The sequence below is a fragment of the Saccoglossus kowalevskii genome, chromosome 11 (assembly GCF_978046115.1).
Source record: "Saccoglossus kowalevskii chromosome 11, keSacKowa6.1, whole genome shotgun sequence".
NCBI classification, from domain to species: domain Eukaryota; kingdom Metazoa; phylum Hemichordata; class Enteropneusta; family Harrimaniidae; genus Saccoglossus; species Saccoglossus kowalevskii.
In genome coordinates, this window is record NC_140651.1 from 15,070,701 (window position 1) to 15,095,477 (window position 24,777).

The 24,777-nt window shown below is 33.4% G+C and overlaps 1 protein-coding gene across 1 annotated transcript in view; it reads right to left on the reverse strand.

Annotated features, from left to right (window-relative positions):
* Positions 1 to 23,114, reverse strand: part of LOC100373093 (dynein axonemal heavy chain 8) — a 98,194-nt gene extending 75,080 nt beyond the window's left edge. Inside the window, exons 1-4 of the mRNA XM_085504905.1 lie at positions 22,757 to 23,114; positions 19,757 to 19,836; positions 18,655 to 18,675; positions 18,395 to 18,418 (exon numbers count right to left, since the gene is read on the reverse strand). Coding sequence (XP_085361031.1) covers positions 18,395 to 18,418; positions 18,655 to 18,675; positions 19,757 to 19,836; positions 22,757 to 22,892 — 261 coding nt within the window. The 5' untranslated portion in view covers positions 22,893 to 23,114. The remainder of the gene's footprint in view (positions 1 to 18,394; positions 18,419 to 18,654; positions 18,676 to 19,756; positions 19,837 to 22,756) is intronic.
* Positions 23,115 to 24,777: the final 1,663 nt, after the last annotated feature.

A 24,777-nucleotide genomic window follows, 5' to 3' on the forward strand; every position in this document is an offset into this window, starting at 1 on the left:
GATACGTATATATGCCAAACATCTATTAAATGTAAACCAAACAAAAAATCTTTTTCAGACCAATCTGCATAATTAGTTCTAAATGAGAATATATAATAATTTTCAGGAAACATTAAAACTGCTTTCTCATTTTATGAAATACATAGTAAAATTACCATGGTAACCAACATCATCAAACGGTACTGATAATAATAGTTGGCCATTTGTTTTGCTATTTTTGGAAAAAAGACATGCACCACTATGTGTTAAGGATTGGACCGACTGTATCACACTGGGTAGTGAATAGCCTTGATATGCCTGGATCTATTAAAGAGGAAATTATTAAGGTGACTAATTACAAAATTGGATCGATTAACTTTTTCTATATTTTAGTTCGAATAAACCGCAATTGTTATTGTGATAATTGGGGTTACAAAACTTAAACAGCTTGCGATAATAGTCACTCGATGTAGACACAGCATAAATCAAGTTTCATTAGATGATGCTTAGTTTTGGTTGCAGAAGTGTAGAAATTCAGAAAGGGTTTGGGAGTAAGCGGCGTATTTTGAGTACACCTACTAGACATTTCCACAGTACATTATGTCCTCCTAGCCTAGAAGTGGTGGTACCTTTTCTTCCTAATTTCTGGCCCAGAGCCACACCCTATTATTGAATTTGAAATAACAGGAGACATGAAGACAATCTATTGATGGTTAATCGATAATGAGAAATTGTTAAATAAAAATTTAAATAAAATAACTGCTTCACCTGCAGAAAAACATGCTAAGTTGTAAGTTAGGTTAACGTATTGTGAGAATGATATTTTTGAATCTGCACCCTTTAAAGAATTTACACATGACGAAGCTGTCAGGATTCAAATTGAAAAACAAAACAAGTACAGTAATATTGTACCATAGGTAGTTATTCTTAGTAAACATATGTTTAGTAGTTAGGTAGTTATTCTTGGTAAACATATGTTTAGTATTCCTATACACAGAAATAAATAAGTATTTATTATATATGTACTGTTAGTTGAGGCAATGCAATATGAATGTATATTCATCAAATACAATGTACAAAATTTTGTTTAATACATAACACATGTCAGTGCTAGTGAGTAAGCAGATATACATGCTTCATAAAGTTAAAGTGTGATGGTCGTCGCACAGCGCGTGTTCGAATTTCATGTAAATAAACAACGTATTTTACACGCATTGTATACATCGCTATGTGCGACGACTGCCACCCTTCAACATGTTGGTTACAGTGAACAGCTTTTTCTTAAAACTTGTACCTTGGTACTACATTGCTTTGTAACATGAACAAGAAATATATATTTCTTGCGAGAACAAAATGAATCGTGCAACACCTGCAGCCAAGGTACGCTCTATGCAGTTATACGGTACTTCCAGATAAAGATTACATTGACACCCACCAAGAATTCAGCTAGGCAACCAAAATGACAGTATGTGTTTTATACAAAAATACATGGTTTGCAAATTAGGTGGCTCAAATATTTACATTTACTTTATAACAAACTTTAATAAACCAAAAGTCAATTTAAATTTAATAAACTTGATTCCCACCTACTGTGCTAATACTGTATATAAACAAAGCCTTAACTTTGACCAATATTGAAAAGAATTACCCTTTTGAACCTTCGCTGGCAACTTTTGTCGCCTTCCGCAACATACAACTCATAATTGACTATTTTCAGACTAGTCAGTAAACAATATTTAAAATATAATAAATAGTAATCAAAATTATAGCTATAATAGAAGACGATCATAATAAATTTCTAAATATTTGGACTGAAAATTTGATGAGAAATGGGGACAGTGTGTTTGTGCAATGTAAAAATTACACAACAATAAAAAAACTATTTGAATGTTTTGAGATACTGCATGGCATTGAAATTAATGAATTGTTGCAGACAATGTGACAAATTAAGCACAAAGAAAAAAAAACCCCACATACAATCAATTTGTGTTATCAATGTATATAGCGATGGACATGCTAGAGATAGAATATACAATCAAAATGTCACATGCAAGTAAACCCATTCATGGCGCAAAGCTTTTGAATACAATGAAGTCAGAAGCGAGCTGCAAAGCTCAAAGCATCAACACACCAGAATACAGAATAGCATTATAGGATTTGTTGAATATACAAGAATGAATTCTTCACTTCATGATAGACCCTTAGAATAGAGTATAATGGATGTTCACATGTACTGAGCTCACTCCCTATGAAACTCCTTGTATGCATGATAGTAGCTTTCAATACAACAAAGGGTACCATGTCTGTAATATCAACTACGTGTATAAGTAACATTCAGAGAAAATTTTCTCTGTAAAACCTAATATTTTAGCTTGAATATTACTGTTACTGCAATGGTACCATATTTTGCCAAAAAAATATGATGCAAAATTTTGGCCATGACAGGTTTTTCACAAGAGGAAGCCAAATCGATAAAAACCGAATTTAAAAATAAACAGCTATTTAAAAAAGTATTACAGAATAGAAGATATTATGTATTTTAGCAATCTAACTCATTATGATATTGAGAAATGAAATAAAACATTGAGAAGAGATCTGAAATAAAAAATGTATATGGTTATTACGTACTGAACTGCCTGGTTATTAACATACACTGAAACTGCAGAGGAAGCTACAGCGAGCTCATTGTGGAGGGAAGCAGGAGGAGGGGTCAACGCCAAGTAATTAAAGGAACGGTTATGAGGGAAACTCAAATTGCAAGATCTTGGAGGATTTCAAAACTACCTGGACATGCATTGCTAGTTGTACAACCTGAAGAAGTTTGTGTGATGATCCTGCTGCCCAATTGATTTTGCCCTGAGATGATTTCCTCGCAGCCATAACGTTCTCATGTCACTGTCTTAGGAGTAATCAAGTAACAACTAAAAATTATTGAGAAAGTACAGAGGAAGTCCATAGAAATAACTAAGCTTGCCGATTTGTGTTTTGATTCAGTTAGAGCGTATTAAGGAAGTGGCTGTTGCATTGTCTTTCTACCTGACAGTCATCATAAAACTGCCATGAATATATAATTTTATTATATGATCACGTAGAATTTGTTTAAGACAGAGTAACATGAAAGAATCCCCTAAAATATTAATTATATACAGCAGCTGCAGCGGTATAAATTGGCGCCTCAATATGAGGGAAAACTTCCTTTGTAGACTATAAAGTAGACCTTAACTAAATCAAATAAAATTTAAGGCCCCTTAGGCTGGGGTAGGATTGATATTACAATAGATATATCATCACAAAATTGTGGATTATTTTTAATAATGTAAGCATTAGGAAGATTAGCATGTGGATTCTTCTGCAGTTTGTATACGATAAATTGAAAACATTGCAATTGTAATCAATTTTATACATGATTAAACAAAGTGCAGTTGTCATAGCAACTACCTATTTTTTCATGTTTATACTGTCAATTGCGGATATGTGCTGTTTAATTAAATTTTAATCAGATAGAATGCATTTTTTTTCCATATCTGACTAAATCAAACACTTTGAAAATAGTTCAGTTTTTCTACATAATTTTAATATATCTATAGTGAGGGTCTGATTATTTCATCTGAAACAATGACAGCATTATGCTTGAAATTAGTGGTAACATTTATACACGATTTTAAACTGATTTGAAACCAATTTATTATTTTTTAATCATTGTTGCTATGTATTTCTCCTCAGACAAGGACGGCCCTGAATAGACATGACTAAATGAATCAAGAAATGGGACCTGAAATTGAACTTCAGAAACATACATGAAATTTTATTGGAATCGCTAATTACCCGATAAAAAAGCAACATTTTCTCTGATTGGTTGGCTTGATGCTTTGAAGTTATAGTTAATTGGCCAATCAGTGACAAGCGTGTGAGACATTGTGTAATTCAGAAGTTTCCTCAGAAGCTTCAGCAAAACTATTTTCTTATCAATGATTAACAAGGCTTGAACTTCACAAAGGCATTGATGGCAATCGCCTTGATGCCCAAAAAGTTTACCCTTAATGCCCTTAATGTTCCTATACGACAAGGCTATCAATTTTGCCTTAAAATCGGTCACCTCTCAACTCTGAAATTCAAGCCCTGGAATAAGATTTATCAGAAATTGAGTGGCAGATCAGGAAACATAGTTGTAACATTTAGTGAAACACGAAACAAAATTGTGTGGTGCAAAGCCCAGGTGACATTTTGTACCTGTTTTAATACTGCCTTAGAGGGATTAATTAGACTCGGTGAATACTGCCCATGAGGTGTAGTACGTATATATTCAGAAAGATTTCACATCCCACATGTACTAGTAGAAAGATTGTTGTTTTTTTACTTCAACCTGCAAAATTACCATAGAGCCGAGTAAATAAAATTAAAGTTCAGGCAATGACAGGTTTTTTTCAAGAGTATAATTTTAACTTAATCTTAATTCACAGCATGGATATGAAGTCAAACTGCAGTAAAAGTACATGTCGTTTTGAGTAGACCTCACAGCATGCCATGTTATCATTAGCAGTGAAAGAATTTCTAAGAAATAAAATTATTGTAAGTACGTACACTGAATACGTAAATGATTAGGAGTAATGTTTGCCTACTTACTTTTAAGCTATTAATAGTATTTTTAAAAATGGAGAAAGTGGAGGAACTTGTTTGATTAAGTGTTGAAGTTTGATACATTACCATATGAATGATAAACCATTAATTATACTTGATTGCTTTAGATTTATATTAATGGGATTTGATTTGCAAATGTTATTACACACCATGCCTATAGTTGCCATATTTAGTTCCTGATGACATTTGCTTGATATTACAGCCGTGGAGAAGTTTAAAACCACAAAAAACAAGTGATTGAAAATGACACAGTCGAAGGGGTTGTCGCGAGCGTGTCCTTGAAAGTTGAGTTTCAAGTGGCGTATACAACAGATTGTTTATTTACATCAAAACACGTCTTCCGTGTAGTAGTAATATGGCCAAAAATGAAAACAGCCGTTATTCAGCCATCTTTGATCTGATTATGAAACACACTGATATGTATGATGTATGTGCCAAATACAAATGAAAATGGTACATAAATTGTGGAAATATAGTAGTAAGGCCAAAAAGTCAGATGGCTGTCAATCGGCCATCCTTGACCAGATTTTGAAACAAATTGTCATGGACATGCATCCTAACATGTATAAAGTACATGTATGTGCCAAATTTGAAGATACTGCATAAAAAAACAAAAACAAGATGCCTGCCAGTCGACCATCTTTGATCCAATTGCGAAATAAATCGTCATGGACATGTATCCTAACATGTATAATCTATGTACCAAGTTTGAATGACAACTGACAAAGCATGTCCAAAATACAACATTTTCAAAAAACAAGATGGCTGCCAGTCGGCCATTTTGAATCGAATCGCTAAACCACTGAATGTGCATATGTCCCACATAAGGTACTAGGCACATGCAAAGAATGAACGGAATCGGTCAACAGGATTCTGAAATATGACATTGGATAGACTGAAGCACGAACAGACGGACACACGGACGGTCGGACGGACAGACTCAGGAACTCACGGACGGTCGGGGACATGTATCCTAACATGTATGATCTATGTACTAAATTTGAATGAAAACTGACAAAGCATGTCCAAAATACAACATTTTCAAAAAACAAGATGGCTGCCAGTCGGCCATCTTTGATCCAATTGTGAAATAAATCATCATGGACATGTATCCTAACATGTATAATCTATGTACCAAGTTTGAATGAAAACTGACAAAGCATGTCCAAAATACAACATTTTCAAAAAAACAAGATGGCTGCCAGTTGGCCATTTTGAATCGAATCGCTAAACCACTGCATGTGCATATGTCCCACATAAAGTACTTGGCACATGCAAAGAATGAATGAAATCGGTCCAAGGGATTCTGAGATACGACTCCGGACGGACGGACGGACGGACACACGGACGGACGGAGACCGAATTATAAGTCCTCGTTTTCGGACTTTGTCTGAACGGGGACTAAAAACTAAACCTTAAATAGGTGATTCCGTTCAACTGCGAGATATTGCATATTGCATGAAAGTTGCTGACCGAATATCTGTCGCAAAAATCAAATGATATGATTTTGAATTTGACTTTTTTTTATAGCTCAATACTAATCTTTCAGAAGAGAATATAGCATTCAAATATCCTTACTTCATCAAAATTAAACATCATCAAATGTGTACATCGCATTATTAAATGTGGAAATACCACAAAGATATTTTTGAATTTCATGCAATTTTTTAACACCACCATGCCACTATGACCTTTTGTTTGTCCTGTCTTTGCATTCAATTTCAAACGAAGTGTGGGATTTCACGGTTAACGGAAAATTATCAATTGTATTATAATTAAGTGATATATTACAATAATATATATTAGATAAGTTTGTTCAAAAGTTGTATGCTACGGAGGAATATCCTGGTTACATCATTGAATCTACTGAATTTTGAAATCCGCATGGGCTTGAAGTTTTGTGTTCACAAAAGACAGCCACCATGCAATTTCATTTCAAAATTTGGCAAAATGGAAATAATTGTAAATGTGAAGAAAATTACTACAATATAAACTTGTGTATAATGACCACCCAAGGTACAGTCAAACCTGTGTATAGTGACCACCCCAGGTATAGTCAAACCTGTGTATAGTGACCACCCAAGGTATAGTCAAACCTGTGTATAGTGACCACCCAAGGTACAGTCAAACCTGTGTATAGTGACCACCCCAGGTATAGTCAAACCTGTGTATAGTGACCATCCAAGGTACAGTCAAATCTGTGTATAGTGACCACCCCAGGTACAGTCAAACCTGTGTATAGTGACCACCCAAGGTAGAGTTGAACCTGCCCAATGGACTTCATTAAAATGATCTTTATAGATGGATCAGGTTGAATTATTTGTTTATGGATCGGCAACTCGCACATTTGACATAATATTTGTCCAAAAAATAATCTGATGGTACTGCTGCAACAAGCACATTAATGTGAGTTAACCAAAATCAAATAAGTTTGAATTGAAGAATTGTGTTACTACCAGAATTATTATTTTGGTATCTGAACAAAGGGGAATCTACAAATTTATTGCTCACCCCAGCACATCGACACCTCATACATGTAGAAGTATAATATTGTAGATATATTGTAATGTATTTCTGTATGTTTAATTGTCAGTGAGTGTTGTAATTTGTAAAAGTAACTTTGTAATTTTTGTCCACTTTTTATCTAAATCATTATTATCTTGTAGTTTTTAGTGACCTTACTGTTGTACTTTCTAAAGTCAGTGTTGTGTCAATAAGTAAGTAAAAATAAATAAATTCTAACTATTTTTTTCAGGCATCAAACAAGGAGGACAATCTTTTTTTTTTATAGCTGAATGAGATGCAAGTCCCAAAACTCACAACATTGAATGCTTTGATCGATTGCTTTTAAACTGTTTACATATAGCACATATTTATTTATAATACGGTAGAAAATTCTGTTGTCGAGAGATTAATACTCGAGTTTGAGGTTATGTATACAGCATAGTTCATGATCCATTACAGAAGGACATGCATCTGACTGTTGCTATGGTGTTATAGTTACTACGCAGATGTTAAACATCCAGAGCACATGGGTTGCTAGGGTAAAAACATCTCAACAAAAGACATTCTGTCATGTCGAAATGTCATGAGAGCATGAAAAACTAAAGCCAGACAATTTGACTAGAATATTAATGTAATACAGATACAATACTCACAAAATGTATATGACCATGCCATCTACCCATCACTCACCATTAGTCTATGCAATCGTACAGACGAGTGAGATGATGTTGCTAGGCTAACCCTTTATGCAGTCTGAGAGAAATTAATAAGTACTAATGCAAGAATAATCCATATACAATTCATAGTTATTTTTACTTGGTACTGCTATAGGGTAGTACAGGTATAATTTTTTATAATAAATATATACAGTTTGAAAAAGGTTTCAGTAAACAATAAACTGAAAATCATATTAAAACATCTAGTGACTGACGTAAAGTACCCTATTCAAATGCAGCAATTTTAATTTTGCTGCAATAGAAATCAACGTCTTTTCTGAGATTGACACAATATGACTCAATAGGCGTAATTATGTTTTACTCACTATTGCGGGCGACGACATAATAGAGTTACGTGAAGTGAAAGCATATGTTCTATTGCATTGTACTTTGATAGAACAGTATGTGTGAACTAACCGACACAAAGAAGTTATTACTGGTTTATTGCATTCTTTATTAGGATTGCAGTGTAGCAGTACTCTCGCCACAGCCAAATTGTTATGGGAAACGTGCTCGAGAATTCCAATTCCATAGGTTAATTGGTGTTACAGACGACAACGATCAGAAGTGACAGTCTATCCTTGTTGGAATGAACAACGTTCTCTTATTGAAAATAACATGTCACTTTCGTTAAGTTCTATGTGTTTGGTCACGATGGGGATCGTTTTAACGCATGACCAACTTGAAACCTGCTGCCAACAAAAAATGAATTATCCACTCATCGCTAGCTGATGCCATTTTTTCTCCAGAGGCTTTCAGCAAGCAATGTTTTTCTCAATTTCAAAACAAGGGGTAAATTTAAATGATCACAGATAAATAAGAACATAAAAGCCAGGGCATTTTTAAAGTTCATTGTCTTTTTGAAGAATTTCAAATTTCATTATCAGTAATTATAAATTTTAATTGAACAAAAAATAAAAATAAATAAAATAATCCATTATAATACAGTCATCCTAATCACGTGGAAATAAAATATGGTTTTTTTACACACCTGAGTAATTTTGTCCAACTTTTATCTACTTTTCACATTTTAACTATAAAAAGTAAATTACCAACATTTTTCAATTAAACCCCGAGTAAAATCACCGAAAAAGAACTACAAGCACTAATGACATTCCAATCATATGTCAAACTAAAATTGAACCACGCTTACCAACAGTACTGAAATGAATAATGCAATAAACGTCTTACCTGTAGATCATCCATCGGTAAAACCGAAATGAAAAGTGTGAGAACAAAATTCCCACCACCAGGTATTCTAATCAGCCCGAAAATACTGAATAAACATCTTATCAGTTGACTGCATCTACATGTTATTATATTAGCATTATTACTTTAAAAAGACTTATTGCAAATTTAACAGTTAACCAGACAAGCCTGCCTGACACGACTGTTAGAACCTAATGAAATGGTAAATGCAGTGTGCATTAATGGATGTATTTTTAGCCTGTGATTACTGTTCATCTTCAACAACACATTACGTAAGAATACTTGATTTCTGTAGGATGTAAATGGCTCTTGAGTTGACACGACACTGCTTTTAAGCTGAACAAGTCAGTTTAAATTAATTAATGGACTGTTATGGTAACTTTGATCAATGTTTGCTGAGATTTTGATTAATGACTCCATTTATTTCTGTTTCACCAGCTTTATACGGAAGTAACGGAAGTTAGCCTTATATATTTCAAGTAGACATGTTTTTAGTTATTACAATTTTATAAGATTACTTTAATCTCACAATTTATAGCAATGTATAAATGTTTGAATTGCATGCATGTGCAACAAATATAATACCATAGTTACCTTTCATATTTATTTTTATCAGAATCTCCAACAGAGACACGTAAAAGCCTTGTATTCAAAAATCACCTGCTAAAAGACTCCACGGTAAATAAATAGGAAAAAACGACGACAGCAGATGTGTTAACAATAATTTGCTGATGCAATTGCAACTAAAAATCACCCTGAATTATATATGAACGTGTTGATAAAGATGCAATAATTAAAATCAGATAATTAGAAGTTGGATACAAAGCTGATAACAAGTGAAGATGATTTTTTGACAACCAACTGTGGTATTTTAAAATGTCTGTGGACATCAAAAAAGAGTTCACAACAGACTTGTATAGATAATTCAATGTAATACAAACATGAACAATTTATGTGAGTAATGAAATACCACCAGAAAACTTAAGCACAATCTGGAGCCCAAATCAAAATGGCCACCAAAGTAGTAAGCTATCCAAAACTCATGTTACCATGGAAATGAGCTTGAGAATTTTAATTTTCATTTTGTTGTATATTTCCTCAGCAAATAGATCATGTGCCTTTATTTTGCTAGTAGCATACCACCTTAACAGTTCAAATTGAATTGAAATCTGATTTTCGGGGGGTGACAGAGATCATTGATCCCATGAATTTGATTGACAGCTTTAACGATAAGGTGGATTTAATGGATCAAAACATCCACATATGGAATGAAAACGATGTGCTCTATCCATTTTAAAAAGTAATGATATTGATTAAATATCACTCAATGGTGACAATATTATTGAATCTAAAAATAGCCAGCAATATGAAAACGTATCGAGTAAATGACAAAATATTAGTTTTCGGTCTCAGTGACAGATTCACAATAAATATGTCTCTACAAATAAAGTGTTACAGGTTTTTAAAAGACTACTTATTAATGACAATTTATTTTTGATGACATAGTAGAAGTAATTATTTATCTGATTAAAACTTTATTGTATGTTCAGATTATTTCACAGCTAAGGAAGCTGTATGAAACACCTCAGAATAGAGCAGAATCTTTATTGCAATCGTATCCCATATTTGAGGTTTTGATGAAAAGTACAATAAAGTAATAATTTCTGAAGACAAAAAATACCAGTAACAATACAGAAAAAAAAAATTTAACAAGAAGTTCAGATTTCTAAACAAAGAAAAACAGGCTAATTTGTATTTTCTGAAGCAGCTGGTTTAATCATTTTACTTTTAAATGAATTTTCTAGTATATTAAAATAATTATATATGTGATTCGCCACATCATTTATAATGTTTTCATCTTTATTGTTTAAAATAATAAAATCATCAGTGAATTCAGAGTCTGGGAGCGAATAGGACTGCTTATGCTCATGTCCCCCTCTATAAAGGGAGGAATAGTAATCATATGATGTGAATGCTACGTAGGACATACACATGTCATGTTTTCATTCAAAAAATAAATTATGTATTACTGACAATACATTTTTTTCGCTTGCAATTTAATTTTGCTCCAGGGATAATTGAGTGAATGTAAAATCCTGTGAAAATACTTGTTTTTATTGGTTTGTATGTCATTCGACAAAATGTCTTAACCTAATTTTTAGTTTTCAGTGAAAAATCTATATAATGGTACAAAGCAACAGAGGGGATGCGGCTTCTATTAGAGCATCTACACATATGAGAAATGGTGAATTTTTGGGTCTCAATTGTTCACAAAAAATGGGTGCAGCTATTGAGATGCGGCTTCTAATATAGATTTTACGGTATATTTACTCTATGTGCTTATATATATAACACTATGATATGAAACAACTTATTTACCATTTTAGTAGTGCATGCGCTTACACAAGATAGAGGTGAGTCTATGCTCAAAATAGTTATATTACAATCATCCAGCATACAATAAATACAATTTGGGTTTTCTATGCTTTTCTACTGGATGCACCACTAATAGAGAAAATACAGTACATTGTATTGATAATAATCTCCAATAATAGACATGAAAATGAAATGTAAATAACTAATAAAAATGGTGTTACAGTATATGGAAGATGTGTAAACAACTCTCTGATTTAGCCTAGCAACAAGTACATGCCTAAACTTGTTTGTGGGTTATATGGACTATAATTACACTGTTATTAACTTGTCAGTACAAGTATTGTGGTCATTGTTATAACACTATGAATTCAAGCAATATGTTTTTCCATATTATTTGTGAATTAGTCTGTTAAGTTATGTCTTTGACATTCACTAGCATAGAAGGTCCTGGTTACAAATCAGTACGTCCAGCTGTGAATACCACTGGTAAGAAATTTGATCTAAACTTAATTATCAGTGAAAAAAGTCATTGCAGAAGAACAACTAGTGGGTATTCTTGGTATTCCAAATACACTCGGGTAAATAAAATGAATTGGATGATAAAGGTAACCACAACCTTACTCAATGAGTTTGTTTTATGCAAATGAGGTCATGGGATCGTGGGCTGTACTATCGACTTCATTTGGTTCCTAAGATGCCCATATACTAGCCTATGATACAACTAAAATCATTATGATCAAGGGACACCAGGTGATAACCTTGTATAGTATACCCGCAGGTATACATGTAGGACCTCTCTGTAAATTTGGAACCCAACAATTTTGACCATAATGCACTAATTATAGAAAAAACATTTAGGAGAAACTATTTTGCAATTTCAGCCAATACTAATTAATAATTGAGTCAACAGTCGTGCTTGTTAATTAAATCATCAAGAACATGGGAACACTTGAAATTGTTAAATCTCCAAGGCTGTACCACATATTAGTGCTAGCTAGCCAGCCACCTCCTGTCCCCAGCAATGGCAAAAAGGCTCTTTAAAAATGCAGTTATTTACAAACTCGTAAATTATAGCAATAAATGGTGATAAAGCTCCATAATGCATGAAATATTAATCATATTGCTCACATTGCAATCACACGCAGATCAGAAACAGTGACTAATGGCTTGAAATCCGGTTTACAAATTTCCCATTTGGTATATCTGGTCACTAATAACTATGAATTAATATTAATAATTGCTTTCATTTTGTATCTTGTATGGGCAAGCACTGAAATATTAAAGTATATAAATATAAGCAGAATTATTGTGATTAATTGTGAGTAGCATTAATGTTATTGCACTGTTGATGTGCATTAAGATTGTGAAATATATACTGTGTTTAACCCCTGAAATTTCAATGAATTAAGAACATAAAGTCTGAAAATTGTGTTTCATCTCGTCAATACAATATGCACATTAAGGAGGTTCAGATCAAATTTATAATTTCATTATTTAAAATAGGTTCGTGCCATTTCAATTGAAAAATTGGGTCACCAGACAAACAAGGGTTTGAAATCTGAAATGTCAGTATTTTATTTTTTTATTTTATTTCTTCATGTTTCAATTTAATTTAGTATGTGGACAGGGGAGAATGTCATATATATCATAACTAATATGAGAACTAATATTGGTAGAATTATAATTGTTAATTTAATGAAAATCAGCATGAAAATTGTTTCCTATTATATTTGAGTAGTTATCTCCCACAATGCATTGCAAATATGGTCAAGTTACCTGCTCAATTCTAGTAGATGAAAACTGGAATTCAGGAAAAAATCTCTCTTAATGCAATAAAATGGATTTTATTGAAGAGACTGGTTACAACACAACACAAATCAATTAAATATTGATTTTCTAGCGTTAATAGGTGCGCCAACTAATCACCCAAAGCTAACATTGCACAATATTAGTTACAGAACAAATATTATTGCATCAGCCCCATTCAGGTGAAGGTTCACCCACCACACACGAATCTTTAAAATCAATAAGCATCAATTCAGAAATCAATTCTGTGAATTTGAGCCAAATTTTAAATTTATCTCTCTGCAGTGTACATGTATGTACATGCAGTGGGACAGAGATTAAAAGAGAACAGGAACAGGAACAGTTCACTGCTGGGGAAAATGACAGTTTTGTGAAAATATTAGATTAATATACAATACAAGCACCACACCATGTTGATCAGAAAGCATTTAAGTTTGTGTAAATAATTTATTTTGATTTTTCAAAAATTCAGTCAATGTACAATATGAGATTTAACCAGAACCAGAAATCTGTAGGTGGCTTCTCTTTTAGAATTGCAAGGGCACTAATTTTTTACTCAAAAAATTTTGAAAATGATTTCGTCTAATTGAAACTTAACATTTAGGGGGCACCGAGGCCGTCAGGTATCAAGGCCATTCCCTTCATAAACTAAATTATTCTCAAGCCCTGCGTGACTAGATTTAATTTTAGTGTATTTGACATTACAGAGATATTCACTAAGTTTTTTTTTTAAATTCACTGGTTTGTGAAGGAAATAATACAATACATTCTATTGTTAATATAGCATACCCACTGAGTTTCAAATTCGCTGCGTTAATTTTGTTGACAGTGAAATAAGAGAAAATAAAACCAAGCAAATAATTAGCCCTGTGCAGTATTTTGTTTCTTACTGTTAAAATGACATTTAAAACAATGTTTATATGATTACTAGCATATAATATGCACTAGAGTAATATCTTCAAAAGTATGAGTGAATGGATTAAATAGTCACTGACTACAGTCTAGCTACCACACCTGCATACAAGAAATGCCACATGTCTTTCGATAATGCATCGACTGACAGTGTTTGTTTGTTTACTAATTTGATCGCCAATTCTAGTCGCTCTAAATTGGTTGTATGCCGAACGTGCTGTAGCTGTTACTCCGCCTGTTGAACGGTAAAACTTTCGTCTCAGACCGTAATTAGTGGGCTTCTCGCTCCACTGACTTCACTATAGACATAATCTTTACACAGGCTTTGAAGGAATGGCCAAGACACTATACAGAACTCAAACGTGTGATGCACTTAACTTTAATAGGGACCATCTCACAATTTTACATAACTACATTGTAGCAAAGGCCCCTGCCCAACCAAATTTATTTCTTATCCCACATAAGGCAATGTTCTATCACATATTACCGGTAACTTAAAGTTGCACCAACAAACAATACATGTACAACGCTTAATACTGTTTTTAATTTAACTTTCTGTACATAAAGTACATTTTTTTTATATTTGAAAATGAACTTTAATAATTTCCTATTGGCTATAAGTCGTGATTAAACATGTTGTAAAAGTATTGAAAACGCATGCAACTTTATTTTGTTTAAGTTTAATTCTTTGAAAAGAAAATTATGAAAATTGTGAAAAGCAGCAAAAGTTGACTTTGATGTTCAAATGTTTACGTACATGTACAATAAATTGCCTCAGTCATTGTGCAAATAAATTTAGAATTGATCTATCATTGCAGGTGGGACTAAGAACAACTGGTATAACAAAGAAATAAGAGATGGGTATTGACATATCGAGACAACATGTTTGATCAAGTGTCATATCATGGTCAGACATTAGTTTGGGTGATTAATTATTATTATTGATTCTTTGAAGAGGGGGAGAGCTGCTCATATGTTTCATTAACATCATTCACTGTGCCTACAGATATCGGACAATCGGGTACTCTATAAACAAGCTAAGTGACGCTATCTCTAACACACATTCCTTGGGTATTAATCAGATTTCATCGATTGATTCTTAATGTACTATGATTTACCAGTTGCAGTGTATGCAAACTTTGTACTGTACCTTTGTCGACAAGCTAATAAATCAAACATGTGGTGTTAGCTTTTCATGAATCTGTCACCGCTGTTGTCAAAATCACGCAGACGTATGCAATAGACCAATTTGCAGGTATCTGTGTTACGCGGTATGTCATTAATTATCAGCCATTTTGTTCATAGTTGGTTGTTATGAAACAACTAAAATATTAAGTAACTATTTGACATAAACAAGTGTTTGCAGGTAAACTTATAGTACAGTCAACTCAAACCGTCAAATGTGCTGTTGATTTGTTCAAATTTGGTGAACATGAACAGTTGACGGTGTGTGACATAAACAAAGTTCAAACGAGTGTGCAATACATTGCGCACACTTGAAACTTGCAAATTGTCTATCAACTTGTCACCCAACAAGATTGCTTTGTTGCCTTTCAAAACTACAAGTATAATAGCCCATATATTAACCCCAAATTTGGCCTTTAAAATACTCTGAACTTCTAGCCCTGGAATAGGGTTTACATTTTCTCTTTGTGAGGCCTAAGAATACTGAAGTTCAAGTCCTGTACATGTATCATTTAATCATCTAAATCTAGTTTATATATATATCAGAGATTTCTCAAGAGCAAAAGTAGAGTTTTATGATTTTTGAAACAAGTTTTATAATTGAAAAGTTGAAGTTAGTATACAATTCTGAAGAAGACCCTAACTTTTGATATTCTTCATACAATGGGTGGTTCTTTCCTTTACTGCCTCAAGTTAGGGATCAACTATACAATTTAAACAATGCTATTGTTAAATATATAATTGTTACCACCAATGTCAGCGACAACAATTAACACAACAATCGAGGTGGAAGACGATACTGTTAAAGTTGAGATGAGTACTTTTCACTGCCTTAGCGTTTCAAGATCAATAACTTATTCTTTAGTTTAGCTTTTAAAATCTGTGTAGTGTGGATGTCATGGTATTGATATTGACAGTACATGTTCATTCAAAAGTTGGAATAGTTAAACATGACCATACAACCAAGCAAATTCAAGTTACCGTAACAACTAAAAATCCAGTATCTAAAGATTGATCAAGTCCCAGACAACTTACAAGCAAAATACATTTTAAAAAGATGACCTCAGAACAAATGACTTTGTGTATTGACATACTAGAAGTATTCGTTCTTTGTTGATGCAGAAATAAACACAAAATCTATAGCAATGTGACAAACTCCTGTTTTTCAGTGACTCAACTAAATTCTATTGATCAAATGACAAGGACATTCAGTGAATGAACACTGATATACAAGTCACTATGCAACTGTACTAAGATATCCCTTTCATAGAGCAGTGATACTGTTTATATTAGGTAACCATAACACTGACCCCCAGGGGAGGTCTGCAAGGCCCATAGGGCAAATTACACTGATTTGACATGCAGATTAGAGTGAAAGACTGCCTCTAGGACTAGATTGTACATGCATACATGTAACTATAGGATGCAATTTTACCTTCATTATTGGAGCCTTCCATGCAATGATGCCTTGTTCCTACTGAGGCATGTAAGGGTATACTGTTACCGTAGTCAGAATGGCAATTTAAAATAATCTAACTGAATTTGTTGGGTAATATAATTTACCCGACACATTCACACTTACTCAAAATTAACTCAAGTACGTACATGCACTCTCACACCTTTGTAAATTAAAAAACAGGGTTATAAAAGTTTATAAATAAAAAAAAACAGTGAATTTGACTTTTGCATTGATTAAAGAGAATACCAGAGTTGCTGAAATCAAAAAACAATATTAATACTGGTGTTTTGGTGTAAGTGTAGGAGGATTCTGTTTGAATGGTACATAAAAAGTACATAAAAAACAGTGTTAAACAAAAACAATTGAATATTCACAGATAACAAATTTGAATATAACATACTGTAAAATACTTTATTTTCACTTGGAATTTATTTTTGCTATTTTTGCTGAAAGGATGATTCTGTGAAAATAAAATTCAGCAAATATACTTTTTTTTTCTATATTTCACATTAAACTCATCAAAAATCAGTGAAAATAAATTCCATGCAAAACACCCAAAAAGGCTTTTCAGCAAAAATTAATTCCAACGAAAATAAAGTATTCCACAGTATAGTGGTTTCCTTGCAAGTACTAGTACTTGGCCCTGAATAAAGGACACGTTCTATCCACACACAAAAACGTACAAAATGTATATGATTCAATGTTTGAATGAACTCTGTAAAAAGTCACAGACATGTTCATGCCATAATTCTGAATACCAAAATAGATGCCAGCCAGCACAAATAAATCAACTCAAAAAATGTATTTTTTATCGTCATATTTAAACACTTAACAGACACAGATCACTCTGTGTGCCCAATTAAAAAAACCTGAATTGAATGTCTGATTAAAAAAAAAAGCCGGCAGTTTTCAATCAGCATATATGCAGAATAAGGCACATAATATACAATAAAATTCTTTGTATATGTGCCAGGTTTCAACCAAATTTGTCTAATGAATGACAAGGTACAGCAGGAATTATGCAGTTTTAGACCATATCAACCATATTTGATCGGAACAAAACAAAACAAAATAAGTATGTATTCCTTTTTCTTGTTTTCTGCCAAATTTCAATCAAATCAATTAGTGTATACACAACACGATACGAGATGCGATACAGATGGACGACAAAAACAAAGACAGACAAATCTTTAAAATTCAAAATTAATGTGTAGACAAATTTACTGTATAAACATGAAACAGATAATATTAAATATGTTTTTGTTTTTTTTTAAATTAGCTATATCAGTAAAATAAGTAGCGTGGGTATTAGACATTACAGAAAGCTGGAATGACGCAAATAAAATGTCAAACTATTTAACCTGCACTGACCCATTCCTGGAAGGAAGGGAGCATTGTTATACAAGTTTAATATTGAAAGCGATCTGAAAAAAACGTTATTAATGTTATTCCTTATCATGGTAATGCACTAGAACAGACTGAGGCAGAAAAGTGAAACACTGCAAATGCACCACCACCAGAAACACTGAGCAGAGAACGTTTTACATTGCCAATTCCGGAAGCTTTAGCAAGTGGCTATTGCAAAATGCCAGCGTGTAGACTGACTTACCATAGGGCCTTTCTGTGTACGAACCTCAGGTGTGAAAGAGGAGAGACAAAACAAAAATGGAATGCTCATAATAACAATAATAAAGTTGTTACAGAAGAACTATTATAATGATATTTATTTTAAATAAAATACGAAGAGAGTTTAGTTGAAATAACATTCACACCATACAAGCTTTTATTGGGAAGAGATAGTTTATAGGAGATACTTTAAAAGTACGCGATAATTACCACTGCAAAAGTAGTGTTTTTAGAAGTACTTACTAGTGTTTTGGGTGGCTTTACCTTTATACCGTGATCATCATGCAAAAAGAGAAAGAATTGGAAAAATTATAACTGGAGTAAAGCATGCCAGGAGGGAACTAGTTGTACAACTGACTCACACAACACACAAATATATAGATATATATTAACATACAAAGAAAAATCGTGCAAAAGTAGGGAGTGGGTGCTTGACCAGACATGGATGCTAGTGTGGTTGAATATGGTTAAAAACCCAATACAAATGGACTGTATGCAATAGCCAGTTTGATTGTGGATATTACTAGTCTGGTCTACCTACTATGATTGCTCTACTGCGTAAATGACAGAGATGCATCTATGGTCAAAATAAATCGTATATAATACTGTATACAATAAATGGAATTTTTGGTTTATGAGCACTTTGATTAGAGCAAATACGGTATTATAAACCTCATCTGGTCAAATCACTGTGAAAACACATGGAGCTGGCAGGATAAGGGCTAATAGTAGGCAGAATAGTTTTTTTTCCCAGTTTCATTGACGTCATAACAAAATAAAAGCGAAAATGAAATAAATTTATCATCACTGGACGCAGCACTAAATAAATTATTTCTTCAGTAAATCTAGTGAAATAAATTCTAGAAATAATGTCATCTACAGTATTTCAATTACATGTAGGGATACGACACACTGACACATGTACACCAATTGTTATCACAATTGATGCATTGGGATTGTAGGAATAGATTTTTTGTAGAAATAGAAGTGAGTATAGACAAACTGAAGTTCACCTACAATTGATGGCGTGTCAATAAATTCCCAATCATAAGTAGGATATTTGACATTGCTATCAATTGTACAGTGGACATTAGCATGCATAAAATCCCAATATCAAATCAGACACTCATGATCACTGGCATATTTAACAAGAAAAGTACTGCATTGTTATTATTGATGGTTTCAAAGCCCAATACCGGTCTAGGAGGAAGAAGCAATTGGAGGGTATATCCTGCGTGCATGCAATTTGGAGATATAGTAGAGAATTAATAGAATAATAGGAAAATGTCAATCAACCCACTTTAACTCAGTAACACTCCATGCACACAACATGTCTGTCTCTTACCGGTTGAGGAGCACCTCTCCTATATACAGTTTTCCTCCTTTCTTTTGACGCTTCTGGTGCATCTTTGGCATCTTTATCAGCTAAAATAAATAAATAAATAATTTATTTGGGCAAAATTATGCAAATTTTACCATATTCTGGAGCAGCTTAGTTTGTTTTACATTAAACACATGCATAATATTAATTACCTTTGTAAGTACAAAATTATCATTTTAAAAAATGATCAGTTTTGTTAAGCAAAATATAAAAGTTTGACAAATCCTTCACTTCAGGGTTTTATATAATTGCCTTAGCGTATAGAAATTGTATAGAAATTATCTATAGTTTTTGGCAGGCTTAAGGCAAAAACGTTGGTGTATCCTTCAAGTTTAAGTTTTGCACGTGCACAAAACAGATGGCACCATACTTCATAAACCAGAGGTATCATTTTAATGAAGTCAACAATCTATGTCAAAATCCTGTTAAATAAAAAGTACGTCCCTCTGAAGTATTTGAAAAAAAAAAAAATGTTTTGATCCAATATTTTACTCCTTATATCAGTTTTCTATTTAAAGGTATAAAAAAAACTTTGTAATCCCAAGATTCCAAAAAAATCTTGCTGAAATCTAATTATTTCATTTTGCCATTAAATCCTTTTTTTTTCTTTTGTATTTTTGGCAATATTTTTGCCAAGCATGACATGCAATTTAAAAAAAGAAAATTTAATAAAATGTTTAATTGGAATTTAATTAGAAAAAATAAATAATAAACAAAAGAAGCAATGCACTGTGCCACGCTCAGGATTCTGTTACTTTGTTACTAATTTAAACCCTGCTTGTGATGACCAACTGACCTACAGATGCAAAGGTATTGCTAACCATAACAATGCACAATAATTAATCAACTGTTTAAGGAGGTGGAAGTCTCAATGTAATAATACCAGTCAAACACATATTTGGCCTAATGTCAAATTTAGTATCTGCCACAAAAGACATTCACAATGACTTCTTCTCTTCACTGCCGGGATTATTTAACCATGTGTTAATTTTTTGACACATTTTCTGCAAATTCTCTCTAACCATAAAATGTTAGTGTCAAATCGTATACAGGTAGATGAGCAACAATAATGATTAGATATGTACAATTCAAACAACTGAATTGTAACTTGTTTGCCATAACAGAATTTAGTAAAGATAAGCAACATACACACAGGGCTGCATTTTGTAGAAAACATTTCATACAAGACTTCTTCGAATTGCTTTAATTAAAATCTCTTTAGACAGAGATTTGTGAATTTAGTATTTAAATTTTTAAATTATGGATTGATGGAGATGTACATCAAAATGCACATATTCACATTTGGTGAAATTCCACTGCAATAAAAATTAATTAATAATATTAATAATAAATTGAATATTATTAATTATATTATAGAAATCAAAACAAAATTTTAAAACCAGTATTCTTACTAAAATATGTTTATATGAAAGTACTAGCCATGACGGTCAGTTCACACAATTCTGAAAAAAAGTTGTGGTTCCTGAATTTTTTTAGTTAGGAGGCAAAATGTAATAATTCTAGATTATCAAAATTCAAAATGGCTACCACGGTACAGTCATATATACATACATGTGTACACCTATTTTTATTTGGTTATATACTTAAATATTGAGCAAAATATCAACATTTGATATCCCATTTTTATTTTATTTTTGGTTTTGAGGTTAATTTGATTGATCAATAACTTTATTTTTAAATATCATTCTTATTAATTAGTTTATCAATAACTTATTATGTTTATATTTGAATACCATTCAAATCAGTCACGGATACCAACAATAATATATGGCTACATTGCCTCAGGCTATGTGTAATTAATGGATGCCAAGTGAACCATACAATATTATTAAATTATCAGTGTCTAAATTCATAAATACATATTTAGTCAAGCGTTTGTACAAATAAATGCAAGACATTCATTTTATGGACTCATTTTAAATTACCAAGTGTCAATGCAAATGTATTTTCAGGCAATGCGAATACAACCGTTTATATTCTGACATTGTACCCACAAATGACAATTCCTTAATTTCAAAATGCAAATGATTAATTCAAAATAGATGGTGGCCTTGTGTTTTTTTTGACCCATCAAATACCCTCCACAAATTTTTTGCAATTGAAAGGGGGTGTTTTAGTGCACACTACTCTCTGAATCATATTTACAGCTGCGCACTAAATAAATGTATGTGGGTAATTTTTAAAGATAATAAATACATGTAATTTCTATATCAATTCATCTGTCTCTTGAATATTTCACTTTTTTAATTTGAACAATAAACAGGGGACATTGGTAACTATTAGAAATATTAGAGGTAAACATTGCACAGTAGCCATGGGAACTATTTGGCCTTCCAGCTAGCAGTTTATGTGATTACATAAAACTCAAACGCTAGCTAGAAACTTTATATTGCACTTGATACGAGCATGGCCTAGTTGCCATGGGGAAGCGTCATGTTGCTAAGCAACGAGCCAGTGGGAATGGAATTTGGGTTAAAGACGCACTTGGATTAAACAACTACTGGTCTGCTAGACTTGTGTTTTGATCGGCTATTATAAGAAAAATATATATAGTTTTGAAATCGTTTGTACCGTTTAGTCGCGTTGTCTTTTGTTTGATACGTCGGCGTAAATTACGGAGGTTGATAATAAACAGGTGGAACGTGAATTGACAAGTGATCAAAAGCGACAGACACCGTTGTTGTCGCGTAGACAGTCGGTCATTTTACACCTAATAACCACGGGCGAATGTCGCTGAAATGCGACGGCGGAAACACTGATTTGATGTTTCCTCTAGAATAGCAGTACAAATAAACATATCACTCACTCTAGCAAGAATATGTCGCGTTCGCTTCGAGCGGGAACCAGAAACACGCCGGGTGGCGGCCATGTTGCTCGCCAAAGGTAATAAGGAGCTCCCTATTTAAAGCAAAAGCCGTTTGAGTCAGTGCTTATAATACTTACATTTGCCTGCAGTTATTACAGAGATCAATGGAGGCGAAACTTCTTGGTCTGGTTTCGGTGAGCTTGGCTTGTTTGCTTCTTTCTCTGATGGGTCCCCATCTGCGCCGGGGCCATGTTTATTATCGTCGTCCGCCATGGTTTTCTTGCTTCTTTTCCAACTCTACACCATGCAAAACTTGCTAGACGACTTGTATTGGCAGAGACTATGTTATATTGATGTTGTCTTCTCTTTAGGATGGCGTATTTGCGGTCCTAATGACCGACATTAACACTTCTAAAAAAAATCAGTTCAAAAGTTTTCACAAGTTGTCTCCGTACGTACCTCACGCAATCACCCGGTGAGACCAGTATGCAAATATGATCCCCATCCTAAAATCCTTCCACAGAAAATAGTCCTACATACATTCAATGACAATTGGTTAGCCGAACATAATTGTTACTCTAACACTCCAAATATTCTTCGGATCTATTTAACAGTGAAAAATATGATGTGTAAATATATTAATGATGAATAATTGCAAATTGATTTACTCAAGCGGACTGATCCAGAGCTGTGATGCGTCGCAGTCAGGCCTCCTTCAGTCACTATAGTGACGGGAAGCGATATACAAACTATTGTTCAAAAGTAAAGTACACATACTATTGTAGCTTTCTTTTATGTGAAGCTTTTGTGTCTACCTGGCATTTATGTCTTCGCTCGAAGAGTACTACATTTCACTTATTTCTATTTAGCTCGGCTATGTGTTTTTTTGGACAAGGCATGGAGGTATACCTCCATGACCAACGCGAATTGAATAATACAACTCTCCAGACGCACTTCGCCGCGTCAAAATTTGACCACAGTTGCCGAACAGGTGTACGCACTCGTAACATAATATCTTTACCTTTAATGACTTCTAAGTTAAACACGACTTAGATTAACTTGTTTGTCTACGGCCAGAAGAAAGGGATCACAAGGAGGCGGTACCTGTTAAAAAATACAAACAGCGTAGGTCGGGCTATGGACCTACAAACCCATGATCAGTCGGAGGTGGCGCAACGGCATTTATTCCAGATTCCAGACACTGTATCAACATTTTAAAAATTATATATAATGATGAAACAAAATAACGCTATGGAGATATTGACGTTTTATTGTGACTACCGGGTGTAATACCGCGACAGTGTGTTGCGCACGCCACGGTTACTAAAAAAAAAAACGTGCACACGTGTAGTTTTAGACCAGAGATAATGATCACAATAGCGGTCGATAGTAGTGCTAATAAATTTGAAATAAAAATTGCTTTTCTGCATTTTTTCAGTATTTTTGGTAGAATACTGACTACAAAAAATAATTTGGGAAATTTTATATTCGAACGACTTTTCGGCCCAAAATAAACATCTGGAACAACAAATGCAGAGTAATTTGTGGCTGTATGCATTTAGTTACCGCATGAACTGGACGCATACAAACTCGAAAGTCCTTTTTTGCAATTTTTGGGGATAATGTTAATTGTTGGCCACAGAAATAATTTTGAATCACTGTATACCCAACTAATTGGTGGTAACACAGGCTTTTTTTTTTGCCAAATTTCTAAAAATGCACATTTTTCGACCATTTGGAAGTCCGTGATGACAAATTGTACGAGAGCATGCGCACATTTATTCAGTTTAAGCCGTTTTCTTCGAGCCTCGAACCCCCCCCTTTTTTTACAGGGGAAACGCACTATGCAGCAACAAAACTGCCAAATCCACTGAGTTCAAGTTCTATACGTACTTACACGTACTTTTGTGTACGTGACAAAGCTCGTTACAAAAAAAACAGAATTCCCCAGGTTACCATTGTGTTATACTGGTATCACACCTTGTAATAAGGAATTGATTTTGAAAGATCAAAATGGGGATGAAATCGATCTTATGTAGTTTTTAAAATAATTAGTAATGTACTTCAATCAGAGGTACGCACGTGGTGTCCCTGACTTGTGACTGGTGTTGAAAACGACAACACACCGTGAACTACCGTAAATGGTATTACTCTCTGC